Source organism: Rhinolophus ferrumequinum, chromosome 3, assembly GCF_004115265.2.
Source record: "Rhinolophus ferrumequinum isolate MPI-CBG mRhiFer1 chromosome 3, mRhiFer1_v1.p, whole genome shotgun sequence".
Taxonomy (NCBI): Eukaryota; Metazoa; Chordata; class Mammalia; order Chiroptera; family Rhinolophidae; genus Rhinolophus; species Rhinolophus ferrumequinum.
The window spans coordinates 8,766,190-8,788,409 of NC_046286.1; the positions used below are offsets into that span (position 1 = coordinate 8,766,190).

General features: G+C 37.6%; 1 protein-coding gene across 1 annotated transcript in view; it reads left to right on the plus strand.

The window, feature by feature from the left end:
• DNAH8 (dynein axonemal heavy chain 8) overlaps positions 1-22,220 on the plus strand; it is a 335,302-nt gene that overhangs the window by 188,299 nt on the left and 124,783 nt on the right. Inside the window, 8 exon segments of the mRNA XM_033102419.1 lie at positions 5,108-5,230; positions 6,775-6,905; positions 14,842-14,995; positions 16,770-16,934; positions 18,067-18,293; positions 20,120-20,178; positions 20,181-20,237; positions 21,889-21,992. Coding sequence (XP_032958310.1) covers positions 5,108-5,230; positions 6,775-6,905; positions 14,842-14,995; positions 16,770-16,934; positions 18,067-18,293; positions 20,120-20,178; positions 20,181-20,237; positions 21,889-21,992 — 1,020 coding nt within the window.

Here is a 22,220-nt window from a genome sequence, read left to right on the forward strand (position 1 = left end):
TCCAGTGCTGGGGAGAGAAGACCCCATAACTTCTGGCCGTGAAAACCAGCAGAGATTGTGGCTGAGTGAGATGTGGGTGGCTGGAGTCCCAGGCGCTCCTCTTAAAGAACCCGCATGTGGACTTACTCCAGGATGGACTCACTCACTCTGAGCTCCAGCACTGGGGCAGATCATTGAAAGGCCCCAGGGACATATGGGGAGAAACTGAATTGTCTTGCTTCAGGACAAGGGCTAAAGGGGCAGCTTTCTCCCAGGCAGAAATGCTGGTAGAACCCATTATTTCTTGTTGAGCCCTCCCCTCCATCCAGTGTGCAGATGCAGGTGGCTCCTGTGTCTGAGTTTCCATCAGTCTGAGTTTCCATCAGTCTGGCTAACACCCTTTGTTTGCCCCTCCTTGATGAGTCCTTGAGATCCTATACACCCAAGCTGCTTCCAGTGGCTTTTCCATACAAACAGCCTTTCTTGGTTTATACTGTGGAGTTTCCTAAAATTTCTCAAAAGTTAACCAAACTTAAACAAGCAGCATCTTGCTTTAGCATGGCCCATACATCTCTGGCTGAGCAGCCCCAAGTCTGGCATTAGTGGTACCAGACTTGGTTTGTAGCTTGGCCTCTTGAGGCACCACCAAGCCCAGCATCGCTGGTGGCTATCTGTGGATTGCTTTGTGCCTCATGCCAGGTGGTCCTGGGCAGGGCACAGGCTGTGGCTGAACTTGGCCAGGGGCAGGACCACTAGCTGGAATGCCCGGTGGCCAGCTCAGACCAAGCGCAAGCATCACCAGGTTGCCTCCTAGGATGACACACCCAAAGGGCAGACTGGGCAGGCAACACAGCTCTGCTACAGTGAATCCTGCTGTATAGGGTCAGCCCCTGCACAACAGCATCTCCACTGTAGTCATGGCCAGTCCTCACAACCAATCAGCCTGAAGATCAATCCCTACAATTGATGTGCAAATAACCAAGTCTCAACTACAACAGGAGGGCACACACAACCCACACAAAGGACACACCTGGAATACCCAGCTCAGGTGACCAGGAAGACTGTGCCACTGGGTCCCACAGGACACCTACTACATAAGACAGATCTATTAAGACCAGGAGATACAGCAGCTCTACTTAATACGTAGAAACAAACACAGGGAGGCAGCCAATATGGGGAGACAAAGAAACATCACAAAAGAACAGCACAAAGCTCCAGAAAAGGAACTAAACAAAATGGAGACAAGTAATCTCTCAGATGCCGAGTTCAAAACACTTGTTATAAGGAGCTCAGTGATCTCAGGGAGAACTTCAAAAAAAGATAGGAAACACAAAAATGGAAATAGAAAACATAAAAAAAGAACCGGTCAAAAATTAAGACTACAATAACCGAAATGAAGAATACATTAGAGGCAATCAACAGTAGATTAAATGAAGCAGAGGATCACATCACTGATTTTGAAGATAAGGAAGCAGAGAACACCCAATCAAAATAGAAAAAAGAAAAAAAAATTTAAAATGAGGATAGTTTAAGGGAACTCTGGGACATCAAGCATACCAACATTTGCATCATAGCAGAACCAGAAGATGAGAGACAGCAAGGAATTGAAAACCGATTTGAAAAAATAATGATGAAAAACTTCCCTAACCTGGTGAAGGCAATAGACATACAAGCTCAGGAAGCACAGAAAGTGCCAAACAAGATGAACTCAAAGAGGCACACACCAAAACACATCAAAATTAAAATGTCAAAGGTTAAAGACAAAGAGAAAAGACTAGCAAGAGAAAAGCAGTTAGTGACCTACAAGGGAGCTTCTGTAAGACTGTCAGCTGATTTCTCAACAGAAACTTTGCAGGCCAAAAGGGATTGGCAGGAAATACTCAAAGTAATGAAAAGCAAGGATTGATGTGTACCCAAGATTTCTCTACCCAGAGAAGCTATCATTTAGAATAAAAGGGCAGATAAAGAGCGTCCCAGACAAGAAAAAGCTAAAGGAGTTCATCACCACCAAAACAGTATTACAAGGAATCTTAGAGGGACTTCTTTAAGATGAAGAAAAAAAACATAAAAAAATATGAATAAGAAAATGGCAATAACTACTTATCTATAAACAAGTATTTTAAATGTAAATGTATTAAACACTCCAATGAAACGACATAGGGTGGCTGAATGGGTAAGAAAACAAGACCCTTACATATGCTGCCTGCAAGTGACTCACTTCAGATCAAAACACACACAGGCTTAAAATGAAGGGATGGAAAAAGATATATCATGAAAATGGAAACAACATCAACAACAAAAAAGCTTGGGTAACAATACTTATATCAGACAAAATAGATTTTAAAATAAAGACTATAACAAGAGACAAAGAAAGATTCAGTAATCCCACTTCAGTGTATTTAACTGAAGAAACCCAAAACACTATTTAAGGGGATGTGTGCATCCATATATTCATTGCAGTATTTTCCACAATGGCCAAGATGTGGAGGCAGCCTGGGTGTTCACTGATGGATGAATGGATAAAGAAGAAGTGGTTCACATATACAGTGGAATATTGCTCGGCCAGGGAAAGGAATGGGTTCTTGCCATCTGCAGTGGCATGAATGGACCTAGAAGGTATTTTACTGAGTGGAGTAAGTCACACAGAAAAAGACAGATGCAATGTGATTTCGCTTATATGTGGAATCTAAAGAACAAAATAAATAAGCAAACAAAACTGAAACAAACTCATATACAGAGAACATTTTGATAGTTGCCAGATGGGAAGAGGTTGGGGGGGGTAAATGAAAAAGGGGAATGGATTGAGAAATACAAATTTGTTGGTACACAGGAGTCATGGGGATGTAGGATATAGCGTAAGGAATATGGTCAATAATATTGTAATAACTATGTGTAGTTTCAGATATGTACCTAATTTTTCAGGGTGATAGATGGGAGGAAGGTGGGGGCAGGGTGAAAAGGTAAAGGGATTAAGAAGTACAAATTGGTTGTTAAAAAATAATCATAGGGATGTAAAGCAAAGCATAGGGGATATAGTCAATAATGTGATAATAATTATGCATAGTGCCAGGTGAGAACTAGACTCATCAGGGGGATCACTTCTTATGTAAATGTCTAACCACTATGCTGTACACCTGAAATTAATATAAAATGATATTGAATTTCAACTGTAAGTGAAAAATTTTAAAGGGAGGGCAAAAGAGGTCCAAATTTTCGGATATGAAACAGTAAGTCATGGGGATGTAATGTACAGCATAGGGAATATAGTCAATAATATTGTGATAGCGTGGTACCGTGTCAGATGGTTGCTGGACTTATCATGGTGATCACTTCTTTAGTTAGGTATATAAATGTTGAATAACTCAGGTGTACACCTGAAACTAACATAATCTTGCATGTTAGCTATATTTTAATAAAATCTTTAAAAAATAAAATTTCAGAGCTCATAAGTATAGTTGTATTGAAACACACCCATGCGTTTATAAATTGTCTACGACAGCTTTCACACAACAATGTGAAAGTTGAATAGCTCTTCCAGGACCATACAAGCCACAAAGCCTGAAATATGTACTATCTTGACACTCACAAAAAAAGTTTACCACCTCTTTCCAACAATCACAAAATAGAAAATATAACATAAAAGTATTTTATTCAACAGCAAAAAGTATGTAAAATATCTAGGAATAAACATGATAAAACTTTACTTGGTTAAATGGCAATACATCATTCTTCCTAAATTAATGTATAGTGTTTTTTGTTTGTTTTTGTTTTTGTTTTTTTAAGATTTTATTGGGGAAGGGGAACAGGACTTTATTGGGGAACAGTGTGTACTTCCAGGCCTGTTTTCCAAGTCAAGTTGTTGTCCTTTCAATCTTAGTTGTGGAGGGTGCCGTTCAGCTTCAAGTTGTTGTCCTTTCAGTCTTAGTTGTGGAGGGCGCAGCTCAGCTCCAGGTCCAGTTGCCGTTGCTAGTTGCAGGGGGCACAGCCCACCATCCCTTGCGGGAGTTGAACTGGCAACCTTGTGGTTGAGAGGATGCACTCCAACCAACTGAGCCATCCGGGAGCTCACCGGCAGCTCAGCTCAAGGTTCTGTGTTCAATCTTAGTTGCAGGGGGCGGAGCCCACCATCCCTTGCGGGACTTGAGGAATTGAACCGGCAACCTTGTGGTTGAGAGCCCACTGGCCCATGTGGGAATCGAACCAGCAGCCTTCGGAGTTAGGAGCATGGAGCTCTAACTGCCTGAGCCACCGGGCCGGCCCAATGTATAGTTTTAATGAAGTTTGAAAGAAAACTCCAATGGGATTTTTAAGAACAGGGTCACATAACAAAGTAATTTTGAAGTGCATGTAGAGCAAAGAATTAAATGGAGAGAAACAATTTGCAAAACACATATGTGAATATTTATTTCAGCACAGTTTGACTGCATAAGCAATCTAAAACTTCCGTGTAGTTTTTTAAATCCACAAACAATGTTAAAAAGCAAATAAAAACAGGGAAATATTTGTTATATTTCAACAATTCACTCTTTTGCTGTGACATTCAGATATGTTTTCCTGTGGCTTGCACTATCAACAACAAAGATGTTTTGTATGCCATATTGTGTAACATTTTGTAGTAAATATTTTATGTCATCAGTGCCATTAGATTCTAATTTATCTATACTTAAATATGTTTTGAGTATTTTTTGCTAAAATTCAATATAATGGTAAATTTATTACCATATAACAAAGGTTTAAAATACAAATAATGTCATTTGTGTACAAAGCAGCTCAAAATGTTATTAAATGCATAAAATAGTCAAAATATCAACTTTTCATTTTTTTGTGGATTTTTGACACATTTTGAAAAAACTTGAAATCAATTAATGCAGTGAAAGAGTTAATTACTGTGGATAGGAGTTGGTGCTGGGGTTCTTGAAGGGAATAGTCAGGAATAATTTCATATTGTAAAGTTAAGTTTCAGGCTTCTGAAAGTGGAAATAACTAAAAGTCAACTAATCTATGACAAAGTTTTGGAAATCCATTAGGTTTAAAAAAAGTATAATTACTTTTGAGTGTCTTTACAATTGCTACTTTCATTAATTTTGGATATTAAATATTATTTTTCTCTCTTTTTTCCCACTCATAGATACCATCCTTTGAATTTCTGTGTGAAAAACTCCAGTTTTACCAGAAACAGTTCAATGAAATCATCAGAGGGACATCTCTTGATCTGGTGTTTTTTAAAGATGCAATGACTCATCTTATTAAGGTTCTATCTATTGACTATTTGCTAATGTAAATCGATCACGTAAACACTTAGCAAATTTCACAAATAAATTTTTTGAGATAATAAATATATGGTATCAGGTAGCGTATAGAAGAGTGTCCGTAGGATGGGTCAGTTCATTGTCTTTGAAAACAAAGGCTTAATCAGAAACCCCTTATTTGAATTCACCTATGTGACAGCAAATGTTTTTCAAGAGCAAATTGATAGGTTTTGTGATCAAAGCTTTTGGTACACTGAGTCAGTTTTATCTTCCTAGAAAGCAAGTTGAAGAACCCTGTGAAGAAATATTTCCTCCCAAATTATATTTTGATATAATGGAAGAAAAATTGATGCTGTAAAAAAATGTCAATTTCATGATTGGCTCACAGATTAGGAGCAAACTGATAGAGAAAGGGGTAAGGCGAGTGTACGGGACTGGTGAGAAAATAGAATCCAATTAGAGGCAGCACCAAAAAGGAGTATGGTTTGATCCAAGTCTGAGATGCTACAGAAAGAAGTTATTTGTACAATTTGTAGATTGACAAGGTGTTTCTGCAGGAGCTGGAACACTGAGTAGGGAGGTTTGATAAAGAGGGACTTTAGCACTGTGTTTATTATACAGTTTCATTTTGCAACACTGGTGAATTTCTGGCCTGTATCACATTCATCCATTCAACAAGTAATTATTTAGTACCCACTGCGGCTAGGCCTTAGGGGCCTGGGATGCTATTCTAGGTGAAAAACCATATAAGTGATTAATGCATTTAAATATATAGTGATAGAATTAACCAATATCAAGAGATCATTGTTGAGCTTCCATCTATAAAATTCGTACTTAAAAACATTCTTTTTAGTAGTGATAATTAATTTAGTAATCCTTCTAGACTTTCTGCCTTTGTATTAATGTAAAAGACAGCTTTTTTCCCCAGTGCCTTCAAGGGGCCTGCGTAAGACTTGAACCACGATTGGAGCCTTATCCTCACTAAGGAAATCAACCATAGAAAAGCAAAACAAGCCTATAAAGGCTGTTTCTCTAAGTCTTTTTCTACAAATGTCTTTCTGCCCCCATTGCAAGTAGAATTTAGTACTTTTAAAGAATTTTCATCGGGAGAGAGATGATAGAGCTAGTCTTCCTTGTAGAGGTTGGTGACTATGTAAGTCAGTGTGTTAGACTGATGAGTAATTAGCAAACGTTTCTACACTTCTTTCTGCAGATTGGCAAGAGCAGCTCCATCACCCATTGAGTTGAAAAATTTTAAAAATCACACATATACGCACTCACACACACACACACACACACACACAATAGTTTTGAAATAGGAAAGACAATTAGGTTTCATTTTCATGATGTAACTATAGATGGGCAGGGAAAGAATTTGAATCAAATTAATATGAATTTTAGTTTTTTAAATTCTGAGATACAGCATTAAAGGGAAAAGTTTAATATAGTACAGAAACATATGGTCAAACCTTGGACCCATTTAGTGCAAGAAAATGTAAACAGTTGAATTCTATCTTTGGATACATACTATTTCATTTCAAAACAGATTTCGCGAATAATTAGAACATCATGTGGAAATGCATTGCTGGTGGGTGTCGGTGGTTCCGGAAAACAAAGTCTTTCGAAATTGGCCTCTTTTATAGCTGGATATCAAATATTCCAGATAACATTAACCAGGTAAGAAAAAATTACACGCGACAACATGTTTTTCTATAATTAATTTCTCTAAGGTAAAACATTTACTTTTAAAAAAATATAACAATTTTGTTATTCCTTTTTAAAATAATCTCTTTATTTAAGTGGAACATACATAAGGAAATGTACACAAATCATGGGTGTCACAAAGTAAGTGCACCTATGTAGCTAGCCCACAGATGAAGAAATAAAACATTACTAGCACCCCAGAAGTACCCCTCATGTCCTGTCCTAGTCATAGGGTAACCATATTCTGACTTCTAAGCCTATTGATTAGTTTTGCCTATTTTTGAACTTTTTAGCAATAGAAACGTACAGGATTTAGTCTTTTGTGTCATTTCTGTTACTTGCATTATTTTTTTGAGATTGAACCATAATGCTATATGTTCCAGTAGTTCATTTTTATTGATGTATAATCTTCCACTTTATTGCATGTTACACAATTTGTCTATTGTACTGTCGATAAACATTTGTGGGTTATTTTGGCAAATAGAGCTGTTATTTTATGAATATTATCAATATTATTGTACATGTCTCAATATGCTCCTAGAGAGAGAATTGCTAAATATAGAGTATGTATATATTCAGCTTTAGTAGATCTGTGGAGTAGTTTTCGAATGTAGTTCTACCAGTGTACACTTCCACTGGTGGTTCATGAGTTTCAATTCCTCCATATCCTTGCCCGCCCTTGGCATTGTGAATCTTTTTCACTGCAGCAAATCTGGTGGGTGTGCAATGCGATATCATTGTGGCTTTACTTTGCATTTCCCAGATTGCTAATAATGTTCAGTACATTTTCATCTCTTGCTGGCCATTTCGACAGCCTGTTTTGTGAAATAACCATTGAAGTGTTTTGCCCGTTTTTTTCCATTGGAGTGTGTTTCTTTCTTTTATTGGTTTTTAGGAATTCTTTCTGTATTTTGGCTATAATTTCTTTGTCAAAGTGTGTATTGCAAATATATTCTCCCACTCATTGATTTGTCTTTCTTAGTGGATCTTAATTTCAATGAAACTTAAGTTATCATTTTTCCCCTTTATTTTAATGCTCTTTGTATTCTGTTAAAATATTTTGTTTACCCAAATGTCATGAATATTCTCCTGTGATTTCCTTCACTTTTAAAGATAAAATTTACTATTTTTACATCTAAAATTGTAATCCACCTAGAATTAATTTTCTCATAAAGTCTGATGTTGGAATTAAGATTATTGTTTTCAACATAGATATGCAATCGATCCAGCTTCATTTATTGAAAATGTCACCTTTTTTTTTTTACCAGCACATCAGTGTCATTTTTTCCCCTAAATCAACTGATCATATATATGATTATAATTTATTCTACTGGTTTATTTATTTATCTTTGCACCATTACGTTCTGTTTTAATTATTGTAGCTTTTCAATATGTTTCAAACAAGTTTGTTGTTCTTCAACATTATTGTGAATATTTGGCAATTTGCATTTTCATATACATTTTAAATCATTTTTTCAACTTACACATAGACACCACTCTGCTGCCAAATAGATAAAAATTTAACAAGGTACAATTTACAAGAGCACTTAGAAAACATAAACAGCAAAGAAATCTGGAAAATTATAGTCAAGATGGCAGAGTAGGTAAATGCTATGTTTGTCTCCTCTCACAACCACATCAAAATTACAACTAAACTACAGAACAACCATAGAATTGCCTGAAGTCTAGCTGAACAGAAATCCTATAATTGAGAATATACACAAGAAGCCATGTTGCAACTGGTAGGAGGACAGAGCCAAGTAATGGGCTGGTCCCACACCTACCTGTGGTGGTTAAAAATTGGGAGGGATATCTAGGCTGTGGAGAAGGTCCCTTCTGAGGAGTGAGGGGTCTCAGCCCCACTCCAGGCTCCCCATCCCAAGTTTCCAGAGCTGGGGAGAGAAGTCCCCATAACTTCTGGCTGTGAAAACCAGCAGAGATTGTGACTGAGAGGGAGGGCAGCTGGAGTCCCAGGTGTTCCTCTTAAAGAGCCTGGGCATGGACTTACTCACTGATGGACTCATTCACACTGAGCTCCAGCACTGGGGCAGCAGCTCGAAAGGTGCCAGGGACATACAGGGAAGAACTGAATTGTCTGGCTTCAGGACAAGGGCTGGAGGGGCAGCTTTCTCCCAGACAGATGTGCTGGCAGAAGCCATTGTTCCTTTGTTGAGCCTTCCCCCTGTCCAGTGTGCAGACACAAACAGGCACCATATCTGAGTCTCCTTCAAACTGACTAACACCATTTGCCCCACCATGGTGATTCTCTGAGATTGTACCCACCCAACTTTCAGGCCCACCCAAGTCTCTTCCAGTGGATTTTCCATACAAATGTCCTGCTCATGCTGCAGACTTTCCTAAAAATCTCTCAAAGGTTCACGAAATGCAAACAAGAGCATCTGACCTCAGTAAGCCCCATACTTCTTGTGAAGCAGCATCAAACCTTGTACTAGTGGCAGCCAAGATCAGTTTGCTGCTTAGACTCTCCCAGGCACCTACAAGCCCAGCACAAGTGGCAACCATCGGCAGGTTAATTTGTAGCTCATACCAAGTGGCCTAGGACAGGGCACAGGTAATGGCTGATCTTGGCCTGCACCAGAGCCCCTCCCTCTTGTTGGTTCAAGAGGCCCTTGAACCAACACACATGGTGACCAGTTTCAGATTGCATCAGAGAAACACCCAAACACCTCCACAAATGACACACTCAAAGGGCAGACTGGGCAGGCACCAGAGCCCTGGTAAAGCAAATCCTGCTCTGTAGGTTCAGCCCCTGCACAACATCTCCTCCACAGTAGTCATGGCCAGTACTCACAACCAATCAGCCTGAAGATCAGTCCCACCCATTGATATGTAAATAGCAACCAAGCCTCAACTACAACCTGAGGGCATGCACAATCCACATAAGGGAAACCACTGGAGCACCCAACTCAGGTGACAAGGGAGATTGTGTCACTGGGACCCACAGGACACCCACTATATAAGGACACTCTACTAAGACCAGGAGAAATAATAGCTCTACCTAATACAGAAACAAATAGAGTGAGGTAGCCAAAATGGGGAGACAAACCTGTCCCAAATGAAAGAACAGAACAAAGTTCCAGAAAAAGAACTAAACAAAATGAACACAAGCAACGTATCAGATGCAGAGTTGAGAACACTGGTTATAAGGATGCTCAATGATATCAAGAACTTCAACAAAGAGATAGGAAACATAAAAAAGAACCAGTTAGAAATAAAGACTACTACAGTTGAAATAAAGAATACATCAGAGGAAATCAACTGTAGATTAGATGAAACAGAGGATCAGATAATCAATTTGGAAAATAAGGTAGCAGAAAACACCCAATCAGAACAGCAAAAAGAAAAAATTCAAAAAAATGAGAATAGTTTAAGGGAACTCTGGACCAACATCACGTATACCAACATTTGCATCATAGCAATACCAGACGGAGAAGAGAGAGAGAGCAAGGAATTGAAAATGTATTTGAAAAAATAATGATGAAAAACCTCCCTAACCTGGTGAAGGCAATAGACATACAAGCTCGGGAAGCACAGAAAGTCCCAAACAAGATGAACTCAAAAAGGCACACACCAAGACACATCATAATTAAAATGTCAAGGGTTAAAGACAAAGAGATAATCTTAAGATCAGCAAGAGAAAAGTAGTTAATTACCTACAAGGGAGCTCCCATAAGACTGTCAGCTAATTTCTCAACAGAAACTTTGCAGGCCAGAAGGGATTAGCATGAAATATTTAATGTGATGAAAAGCAAGGAGCTACAACCAAGATTACTTTACCCAGCAAAGCTATCATTTAGGATCGAAGGGCAGATACAGAGCATCCCAGACAAGAAAAAGCTAAAGAAGTTAATCACCAACAATCCAGTATTACAAGAAATGTTGAAGGGACTTTATGAAGAAGAAAAAAGATCAAAACTGTGAATAATAAAATGGCAATAACTATGTATCTATCAACAGTTACTTTAAATGTAAATGGATTAAATGCTCCAATCAAAAGGTAGGGTGGCTGAATGGGTAAGAAAACAAGACCTTTACATACACTGCCTATAAGCAACTTACTTCAGATCGAAAGATACACATAGACTGAAAGCGAAGGAATGGAAAAAGATATTTCATGAAAATGGAAACAAGCAAACAAACAAAAAGCTCGGGTAGCAACACTTAGGCCAGACAAAATAGACTTAAAACAAAGCCTATCACAAGAGACAAAGAAGGACCTACTAATCCCACTTCAGGGTATATTTATCCGAAGAAACCCAAAATGGTACTTCGAGAGGATGTCTGAATCCATATGTTCATTGCAGCACTGTTTACAATGGCCAAGATGTGGAGGCAGCCTCGGTGTTCATCAACGGATGAATGGATAAAGAGGTGGTACGTATATATAGTGGAATATTACTCATCCATAAAAAAGAATGAAATCTTGCCATCTGCAACAACATGGATGGACCTAGAGAATATTGTGTGGAACAGAGTAAGTTAGACAGAGAAAGACAAATGCCATATGATTTCACTTATATGTGGAATCTAAAGAACAAAATAAACCAACAAAACAGAAATAAATTCTAGATACAGAGAACATTTTGATGTTTGCTAGATGGGAGAGGGTTGAACGGATAGGTGAAAAGGGTGAAAGGATTAAGAAGTAGAAATTGGTAGTTACAAAATATTCATGGGGATGTAAAGTATAGCATAAGGAATGTAGTGAATAGTACTATAATAATTATGTATGGTGTCAGATGGATACTAGATTTATTGGGGTGATTACTTCATAAGTCATATAAATGTCTAATCCCTGAGTTGTACACTAGAAACTAATGCAGTATTGTATGCCAACTATAATTGGAAAATAAAAAAATATTATAAAACATAAACATCAAATATCTAGTGATTAAATTTAATCTGTTGTCAACATTTAAAAATTGGGAGAGATCATGGAAAAATCAAACAAAAATATTTCTGACTTTTCTTAAAATAATTGAAAGATCTGGCAACATTGGCCTACTTTACCAGGGGGCTTGAGCTGAGCAGCAGCTGCTTCCTTAGGTAGGACCTGCAATGCTGCAATTTACCAGAGACCCCCACCAGCCCTGCTTCACTCATTGGCATTGCCTGCGTTATTCCTGTAGGTATCTGAGTTTGTGATCCAGGGGTAGGTGGTGTTACGGTCATTCTAGTTAGAAATGACAGAGACTTAAATTAAGGCAGGTGTGTTAACTATATTTTCTTGTTTTCTGTATTCCTGATGCTCTGGCACTGGGACCTTGCTGATTGAGGAGAGATGGCTCATCCCAGGGGTGGCCCAGAAATGTGCCTTTCATATGTGAACCAGCCAGTCAAGAGTTATAACCTGAACCACTGCCTCGATCTGGCTTTACACTCCAGGAAGCAATATTCCTCTGCCTTAATCAACCCAGAGTCAAGGGCCAGACAACTGGGGACAGCATCTATACCCCAGAGCCTTCTGCAATTATTCAAACTAACCAATCCCAAATATCTGCTTAGCCTTCCTGCCTTTGCCTTTTTCACGGAAACTGCAATAAAGCCTGTCATTGCCTATGCTCTCCCCTCACTCCTGCTGCCTGACCAATCTGGTGCTTCCCCATCTGGTCCTAGGCGGCATGGCGTGCCTCCTTCTGTTTCTGGAAATCTGTGAATATAAACTTCCTTTGTGGCAGTTCTTTCCATGTCTGCATGTGTGACCATACTGATTAAATGGAATCCTGGGTATGTTGTAAAACAACAGGAAAAGTGAGAGTAGAGAGAAGGAGTCAGTGAGGACATTTTAAAGTAGGTAGCATTGATAAGACTTAGCAATCGATTGGATATGGGTGAAGAAGAGGAAAGAAGAGAGTCTAGCATTACACACTAGTTTCTCTAGTGGCCTTTATCACATTGCATTAAAAAAAAATGTGCTTGTTCACAATTCTATCTTTTTCACTAGTCTGAGGATGGACCATTGTAACCTCTGTCTTGTCCTTTACTATAAAGTGGGTACTTTTAACCAACACTATAAAAATCTGTGTCGAACAAATTAATAAATGACTAGTTTTAAAGGGGTACAATGAGAATTTAGTTCAATATGTACTGAATGTGAGATGTCTACCAAACACAGTTTCCATAGGTAATTAGACCCATGGGTGTGGTGTTCGGGAGAGGGTTCTGGAGATAAAAGTATAGAAGTCTCAGTGGTGAGAACATTTTTAAGGTAATGGGGAGCATGAATAGGATGCATAATGAGAAGAAAAGATGGCTGTGGAAAGAACTCTGGGGTCTCCCAGCATAGACAAAGGGGGCTTGCAAATGGGGTGGGGTGAGAAGGACAGGCAAGCCAGAGAGGAGGAAATCCAGAGTGGTTTTCAGAAACCAAGGAGGTAGAGAATTAGCCTGAAAATGTTTATTGAGTTAAGGCTTGAAAAGTGGTAACAGTCAACGTGTCAAAATGTTCCGTGGAGTGGATGGGTGCAGAAGTCACATCACATTAAGGAAGTAAAGAAGAAGCTATAACAGGTTTAGAAAATTCTCAAGAAGCTTAGCTATGAAAGAAAGAAGAGAGAGGGGTCAGGACCCGGAGAGAGGTGTGTACTGTGTCATTATAGTGTAGAACAATACATAACAGTAAGTTTAATTATAAAATAAAAACAGCCAAACTGGCCCTGTGACCTCACTGCCTGGTTGATTCAGAGACTAGCCAGTGGGCGGATTACACTGACAACACGGGGCCACAGCACCTCTCCAGGAAGGATGTGGGCTGTGTTGCTCTCACCGGTGTAGCTATGTCTCAGCAAACCATCTTACCAGTTTCTTTTTAATGAATTTCCCTCTTGGGAATTATTTTGAAGGGGATGTATGTTCTCTATTTGATGGAGTCCCTTTTCCTGAAGTCAGTAAGACTTTTTACTGGAGCGCCACCCAGAAGCGGGTAGCTGATACTCCTAGTTTAAAAATAAGCTATTCATTCATTTAAACTACATCATCTCTAATGCCCACAACAATCTTTAAAAATAGATATTATCTCCATTTTGTAGATGAGGAAACAGCTGAGAAATGTGAAGGAAGTTTTCTAAAGCTTTGGAATGGGGATTGGAACCCAGGTCCTCTGGTTCCAAGGCCCATAGTCTTTCCATTACACCCTATGGCATACATGAAACTCCCTATTACTTGCCCTGTAAAACCTCTTTTAAGTGAAGGTTTCTTTATAGTCTTTGTCATCAACTTACTCGTGAAGATTTATATACAACACTTCAGAAAATGTCTTTTTTATTTTTACACTTCGCCTCTGGTAGCACACACATTTACTAGGAAACAGAGGAAACAGAAAAACAGAAACCAAGTTCTTCTTTTCAAAATCTCATAATCACATAATTAGAAGATTTCTATTATTTATATCACATTGCATAAGGCATCTTTTTTTCTTGAGGCTTTCTCTATATCAAGACAATTAGTGAGATGCACAAATTACCACTATATATAATATAAAAATAGAGATAAATTTTATAATTTGTAATTTATCTTTACTTTTTACCAATCCAAACTCACCCAAATTTCAGATTAGTTTTAGATATTATATATGTATTCCCTTGGGCAAAATCTGTTGCTGAAGACTGTCAGATTGAAGGGAATAAAAGTTCATTTCCCTATTCCCAATTACTCTTCATGAGTCACTTCTGGTAAATCCATTTCTCACTTCTCAAAAAACATGTGTTTTGAATGGTAACATATAGCTATTTCACTCTAATCACTGTGTTTTTTAGTAGGTATTACTACTTAATATCTCTTAGAGCAGAAGCAGATTATGCTCGAATCATCATGGGTTATATTGTATATTGAGGTAAAGTATGACTATATATATTTTTAACTTTACATTTTCTGCCGCTTCTCTTTTTAGGTCTTATAATGTGAGTAATCTAATAGAAGACTTAAAATCTTTGTACAAAGTTGCCGGTGCTGATGGAAAAGGCATTACCTTCATCTTTACTGACAATGAAATAAAAGATGAGGCATTTCTCGAATATCTTAACAACCTGCTATCTTCAGGGGAGGTAGGTCTCAAAAGTAGAGAAAAAGCTTATATTTAAACAATGTAAATTATATTTGGGTAGAAAAAGCAGCAATCTTTTGGCAACCTTCAGCAAGAGAGGTCATTTAGCGCATGTTTTTCATTTTAGAGATGATTAATTTCTAAAATGATGTGAGATTTGGTAAATTTTTTGAAGTTCCTGTCAAATTAATGCTGCCTACTTGTAGATTTTTTTTTGTATGCTTTATTCCATGTTAAATTTGATGGCTAATTTTTCTCTTCAATCTTTAATTTGATCCTATAGCTTATTTTAGGAGGAACAAACTATCCATCCATCCATCCATCCATCCATCTATCTAGCAGTCAGGAGTATAGACGGGTTGAAAGAGTTCCACTAGCTGTGTGTCAATGTTAGTGTCACCACTTCTGATACCACTTGTACCAGCACTTTCAAGATCACTCACGTGCTAGGACTCATGGGATTCAGCATATACTTGTAATCCCGACTAAGATTTATTAAAGCAACACAACAAGGATTCACAGCCAGATCAGTAAAGAAAAAGACACATCAGGTGGAATCTGGAAAAATCCATGTGCAAGCTTCCTGCATTCTCACCAAAGGGGCCATACAGAATGTGTTTTTCCCCCAGTAGTGAAGCACCATAACACGTGCACTGTGTTTCTGTTCCGGGGAAGTCTGTTTGAGGTTCAGAATCCAACAATTTTATTGGGAGGCTGGCCATGTAGTCACTCCCTGCCTAGCCACAACTGCCAAAATTCCAGACTCCCAGAGGAATGTACATGTACAGCATACATACCAATGTTTGTATAAATAGTCTAGGCACACTGGAACAACCTTATAAATTAGCAATAGAAGAGGCTTTCCAAAAGCCAAGTTCCAAGCTACCAGCCAACCATACTCTTCTCAAAATCAGGCTTCCTGTGTTAATTCTTCCCTGCACAATGGTGTCTATGGGTGCTTATTGGTGCATGTGCTGGTTAACTGCCTTGGAGCCAGAATTGAGACTGACTATAAGTTAGAGAAGAGAGGACATCACAGGACATTTTGAACAGATGATTGGAATGGTAGAGAGATAGCTTTTTAGTGATAGCTATTTGGGCAAACGGAAATATAATTTGCTCCTAATTTAACTGCTCAATCTGCTCAATAAATAATTCTAAATCCAGCAAAACTATTCCACAATTTAGGCAAAATAACTCCAAATATGATTAAAATAAACAGAATCTTATATTCCTTAAAAACATATTTAACATACAAAAAGCAGTCAAAGAAGAACAGGAAACATAAAGAAAAAAATAGCAAAGTGGTAAATGTAAATTTCACCATCAATATAAAAAATTAAATATAAATGACCTACAGGTGGGTACTAGACTAGTCAGGGTGGATCACTTCATAAATTGTATAAATGTCTAACGACTATGCTGGACACCTGAAGTTAATATAAAATAATATTGAACGTCAACTGTAACTGAAAAATTTAAAAAGGGTGAAGAGATGGGAAATAAGAGATTCAATTTCCAGGTATAAAACCAGTCAGTCATGGGGATGTAACGTACAGCATAGGGAATATAGTCAGTGATATTGTGATAGCGTGGTACCGTGTCAGATGGTTGCTGGACTTATCATGGTGATCACTTTTCTAGGAATATAAATGTTAAATAACTATGGTCTATACCTGAAACTAATATAATATTGTATGTTAGCTATATTTTAATAAAAATCTTTTTTAAAAAGTAAATAAAATACAGAACGCTTTCTTGTCCAATCGTCAAAGATTTCAAATTTGTTTGTTCGGGATGAGATGGATGAAATCACCCAAGGGCTGATATCAGTGATGAAGAAGGAGCTGCCTCGTCATCCTCCTACCTTTGATAATCTGTATGAGTACTTCATTTCAAGGTCAAAGAAGAACTTGCATGTTGTTCTCTGCTTCTCTCCAGTGAGTTTTTATTTTATTTATGTTTATGTAGGAGGAGTTACTTATTTAAACGTATTTATATAGTTTGTTAACCTTCTCTGAAATGCTCAGAAACTATAATGATATGCGTATGTTACATTGAAATAAAATTAACCCTTTACTACCATTAATGCCCACTGACTGAAATCTCATACCAAAGTACAATAATTTAACATATCCATCTTATTCGAAATTATTGCATAGCCTACTCTTTTATTAATTACTTAGAGACACAGATTTGAGTTGTAAGGGATTTGGTTATATAATTTTGTTCAGCTCTCCCTGCAATCTAGACCTACCAGCTAGTGTGTCCCTTATGTACATTTGATTATCTGTAGCTCACTGTGTTGTCCATATAGTGGCCAGTAAACATGTATGGCCATTTAAATTTTAATTAATTAAAATTAAGTAAAAATAAAATTTCTCAGTCCAGTAGCTCCATTTCAAGTGCTCAACTGCTACATATGGCTGGTCGCTAGCATACTGGAAAACACATATAGAGCGGGTTTCCATCATCACAGAAATTTCTATTGGTCAGCTCTGCCCTTGTGGGGAGGGGTTGGGCTCACTAACTTACAAGGTACCTGCCTAATTTTCAGATTGTCTAATAGCCAGAAAGGCCTTCTTTATAATCAGTAGAAATTTGTGCCTCTGTCCTTCCCCCTGTGATTCTGTTTCGGTTATATAAATTGAACCCAACCCCTCTCCCACATACAGCTCCTCAGGTATCTGGAGAAAGTTTTTGCAGACTTACAAAATGGTTTCCTTTTTAGACCAAACACCTCCTGGTCCTGCTGCTGTTCTCACTTACTCTCGTGTCCAGGCTTCTCACTTTCCTGGTCATTTCTGTCTACAAGAGTTCTAGTTTGTCAGTTTCCTCTTAAGAGATAGCTTCTAGAATTGAATCCAGGAATGCAGAAGTAGTCTTAGGACAGAGAAGAGTGTAGAAATATTACCTCCCTTCATCTGGATATTTAATTTACTTATTAATACAGCCTGAGATATTTTTTTTTAATTGTGATGTTACATCGCTGTCTCAGAATGCATAAACCTCTCTCCATCCTATTTATAATCTATTTGTGTTTCTAATGCTCTCTGACTTTTCTGTCCACAGGTTGGTGAAAGGTTCCGCGCCCGTTCTTTGAAATTCCCTGGCTTGATATCAGGTTGCACTATGGACTGGTTCAGTCGTTGGCCTAAGGAGGCTCTGGTGGCCGTGGCTTCCTATTTCCTTTCAGGCTATAGTATTGTCTGCTCTAATGAGACTAAAAGGCAAGTGGTAGAAACAATGGGCCTCTTCCATGACATGGTTTCAGAGAGCTGTGAAAGTTATTTCCAAAGGTAAGTGACATTGCATAAGCATGACAACTACAGAACCACAGTTTGCTCCAAAGAAAAATTAAATTGCACATCCAGTAAAAACAACCTCTTCGTATTGAACATGAAGTCCCAGCTGCACTTATATTTTTTCTTGCTTTGATTTTGTAGTGATTCTGTATTGAAAACATTATAAATAAATGAGATTTAAAAATTAATTAGTGTCTATACTTAAGCACCTCTTTTCCTTCAGGCCTCAAAGTAACACATGTTTAATGAAGCACTTAATTTCATTTCTTAATTTTTTTTGAGAATGACTGAACTAATTCAGTATAAACTGTTTAAAATTAGTTTCTCATCCAAATGCATTTTTTTGTGTGAAATGCATTTATTTTGATCAAAGAAATATACTGTTGTAAAGTTTCTTTACTGCCTTCTGTTAAGGATACATTTAGGCTTTGTATTTGCATCACTTAGTCTTATCAAGTCATGCATGTTTGACCATGTTTTTATGCCAAATAATTAGGAAACAAAATTTTAATTGACTGTAGGACAGTCCACTCACTAAAAGCAGCAATGATGTTCACATGTGAAAGCTGGTGTCAGCAGTTCGAAAACACCAACTTTTTCCCCCCAAAAGCATGATAGTCACTGTGTATAGTTGACAGATGTGAATAGTTGAGCCAACGTGGATTTCTGGAACAATAGGCTTCTCCCTTAGGGTTAGTGGATGGACTTCAGAGGGTGCTGAACCTGCCCAAAAGACTCTACCTATTTTTCTGCATAGAGAGTCTGGGTAACACTTTAATTGATTTTCCAGGGGGTCCCTATCTCACAAAAGTGTTTATCCTGCACCATTTTCTTTACCTAAAACCATACCCAGACCACCCCTCTTGAATAGTTCAAGATAATCTCCTGGATATTCTTGGTGAATTTGAATATTAATTATTACTATTAGGAAGATTTTCTTTCTACTTCAATTGAACTCCTTTTGCTACCATCACCTTTGGAAAGAAATTTTTACCTCTGTACAACCGCAAAAACCTGCGTCTTTATTTTCGAAAAATTTGGTGTATTTTCCAAATTTTTCATGTCCTCTTAGGTTGTAGAAATTTATTCTGAATATAATATTTATATAACACTTTAATAATAGTCACATACATGCCCAAATCCTTAATATTTTTAATGTTAAAAGTCTTCAGAACTCCAAAACTGAAAAATTAATATGAGGTAAAATGACTTTAATAGTATGTGAGGAGCTCTTTTACTTGAGATTTTCCTGTATATAATTATTTATTTTATTTATTTCTATTGCTAGATATAATTACTATAATAAAGGCCATAGTGAGTTAAATGTTTGAATCAAATGTGGCCTTGATTTTAAGGATGATCCAGGGAGTCATGGGGAGACCAGTTTTCACCTCAGTGAGCCCAGCTGGTTCCTACTTGAACGAAAGCAGATCACAGTACGAATTCACTTCACTTATCCCTAATATTTGTACAGAACCTTAAAGTTTACAAAGTGTTTTTACATACTCCGTTTGTATATTTTTTGTCTTCACAAAATTCTGGCAGGTATAAAGCAGTGATTCTTTTCTCAGTTTTCCAGATGAGGAAACAGAAGCCCTGAGTGGGGTAAGGGTGGAGGCGAAGACCCCTAAGAGGTCAAAGCATCAGATATTTAGTGTTCTTTCTACATCACCTCTAGGGAAGTCATTCATAATTCCTGCCCTCCCACTGTGACTCAGGCTCTGGAGTGACACGGATTTCCCAGTGGGAAGAGCATGTGTTCTGACATTGTAGCACACCAGAATGACAAAGACGAGACCATTTTTCTGTTCTGCTTTCAGATACCGTCGAAGAGCGCACGTGACTCCCAAATCTTATCTCTCATTTGTAAATGGTTATAAAACATTTATGCTGAAAAGGTGAAATATATTAATGGACAAGCTGAACGTATGAATATTGGTAAGCAGAATGGAATTTCTTTTAAGGGCTCTTTTGATAAAAATTCCAATATTTTGTTTGGTAGGTATTGCTGTGTTTAAACATGAAATACTAACTTCATTGTTAGTAATAGATTATTTTGAAGGAATGCTCTTAAGGGTCTCTTGACCTGTCAAGAAACTCAGGGCAGAAGAAAATCTAAGCAGAGGTGGCTTGTTTTTTTTCTAGAACCATTTCTCCCTGTCCTTTGAACTCTGGGCCTACCCTGTTGAGCAGTGAGTCACCACCGACACAGAGCTGCTGCTTGCAGATGGGGAAAACCAGCTCTTGGGAACTGACCACAATTTCAATTTTTGGTTGCATTACAGTTTCCCTCCGTTTGCATTCACTTTACCATGTTAATGCTTCTCAAACTTCTAACAAAGGAAAAGGCACAACAGAAACAAATGCAAACAAATAAAAGCAAGAAGAGCTTCTCTGAGCAATGGTTTTCTGAGTGTGCAGTATATGTAATACAAGTAGGAAAAGTAGAAATTAGAATAGATTATATATCTAGAAAACATTTGGCCCAAAACACCTAGTGCTTTCTTTTCATTTCTCCTGTACAAAACTTGGTCACATAGCATAACTGAGCTCCAAGATCGGTGAAATTACAGTGATGATGGATACACAGTGAAAGAAACTTTCTGTTGTTCTTTCATGACTCACCTCCTTGCAGCTTTTCTACAGGATGCTCCAGAATCATTTGGTGTGCTGAAGCTACTTGTTTCTACTGACTCATGAAAGCTGATTGTTACATTTAGGAATTTTATGATCTGGTTGCTAAACAGTCTTTATTAAAAATGAAATCACATAAACTTACAATTAAATAAATATTTAAAATGAAGGCAATAAATACCCCAAACTTAACATTTTTTAGTTATTTTTACTCTATTTTACTATTATTACTATTCTTGAGGTTATTTGCATTCTGTCTGTGTGGTAGAAATATTATATAATGGTGTGCTACTGAGAACCTCTTGGTAGCTTTAAATCAGCCATGGTGGGGGTATTTACACCATGGGAATTGGCAAACACATAAATGAGTGTTTCCTCTTCCCCCTCAAGAGACCAGATGCCAAACATTTACCAAAACACCTCTGTCTAGAACCCAGTTGAAGGTGAGAAATTCGGTTACTTGTTTTGCTCTACAATACTGAAAGTCACAGAGCCAGTTGCACAGGCTTTAGCAGTTATTGTCATATTTATAGCAAAGAGAATGACAAAAATGTTAATAGATCATGTGTATTGTTGGCCATCTCAGCTGCTATATGATTCAAAGGCAAACAATGATAGTTACAAAGTGTTTGCAAAGCCAAGGGGAGCATAAATTTGTCAACTAAGTTCCTTGACTAAATTAATGTTATTCAGTATGGCACCAGGACTTTCCCTTAAATGTATTTTGATTATATTCTTCAACCAGAGCGATTTTCTTCACCCCCCTCCTGAAACTCTTAGAAATATGGTCAGTATTATTGTTCCCAATATATGTATATTTTTAAAACTTTGTCCATAAATAGTTTGCATTTGTTGTAGTACTTATACGATGCCTTATAAGTAGCAAATATTGAATAAATATTTGATGAAGGGATATTCATTTACTCATTAAGAGTGTATATGTGTGTTTATAAAGGTCTTGATAAGCTTATGGAGGCAAGTGAATCCGTTGCAAAACTCTCTCAGGATCTTGCAGTAAAGGAGAAGGAATTGGCAGTGGCTTCTGTGAAAGCAGATGAAGTGAGTTTGCATTGATTTTATCATTAATAGTGAGGAACATTTTCCCATATTAAAAAAAAAAGCATTTAAAAATGTTACTAAAAAGTAAACGGTATAAATGTAAAGACTATTTCAATAACATAATGTTCACAAAGACCATTAGATATTTCCGTTTAACTCTTACCAAGACATGAATAAACTATTATATTCTCCACCTGGCGTAAGACTATTCTTTCTTCTCTGACTTTG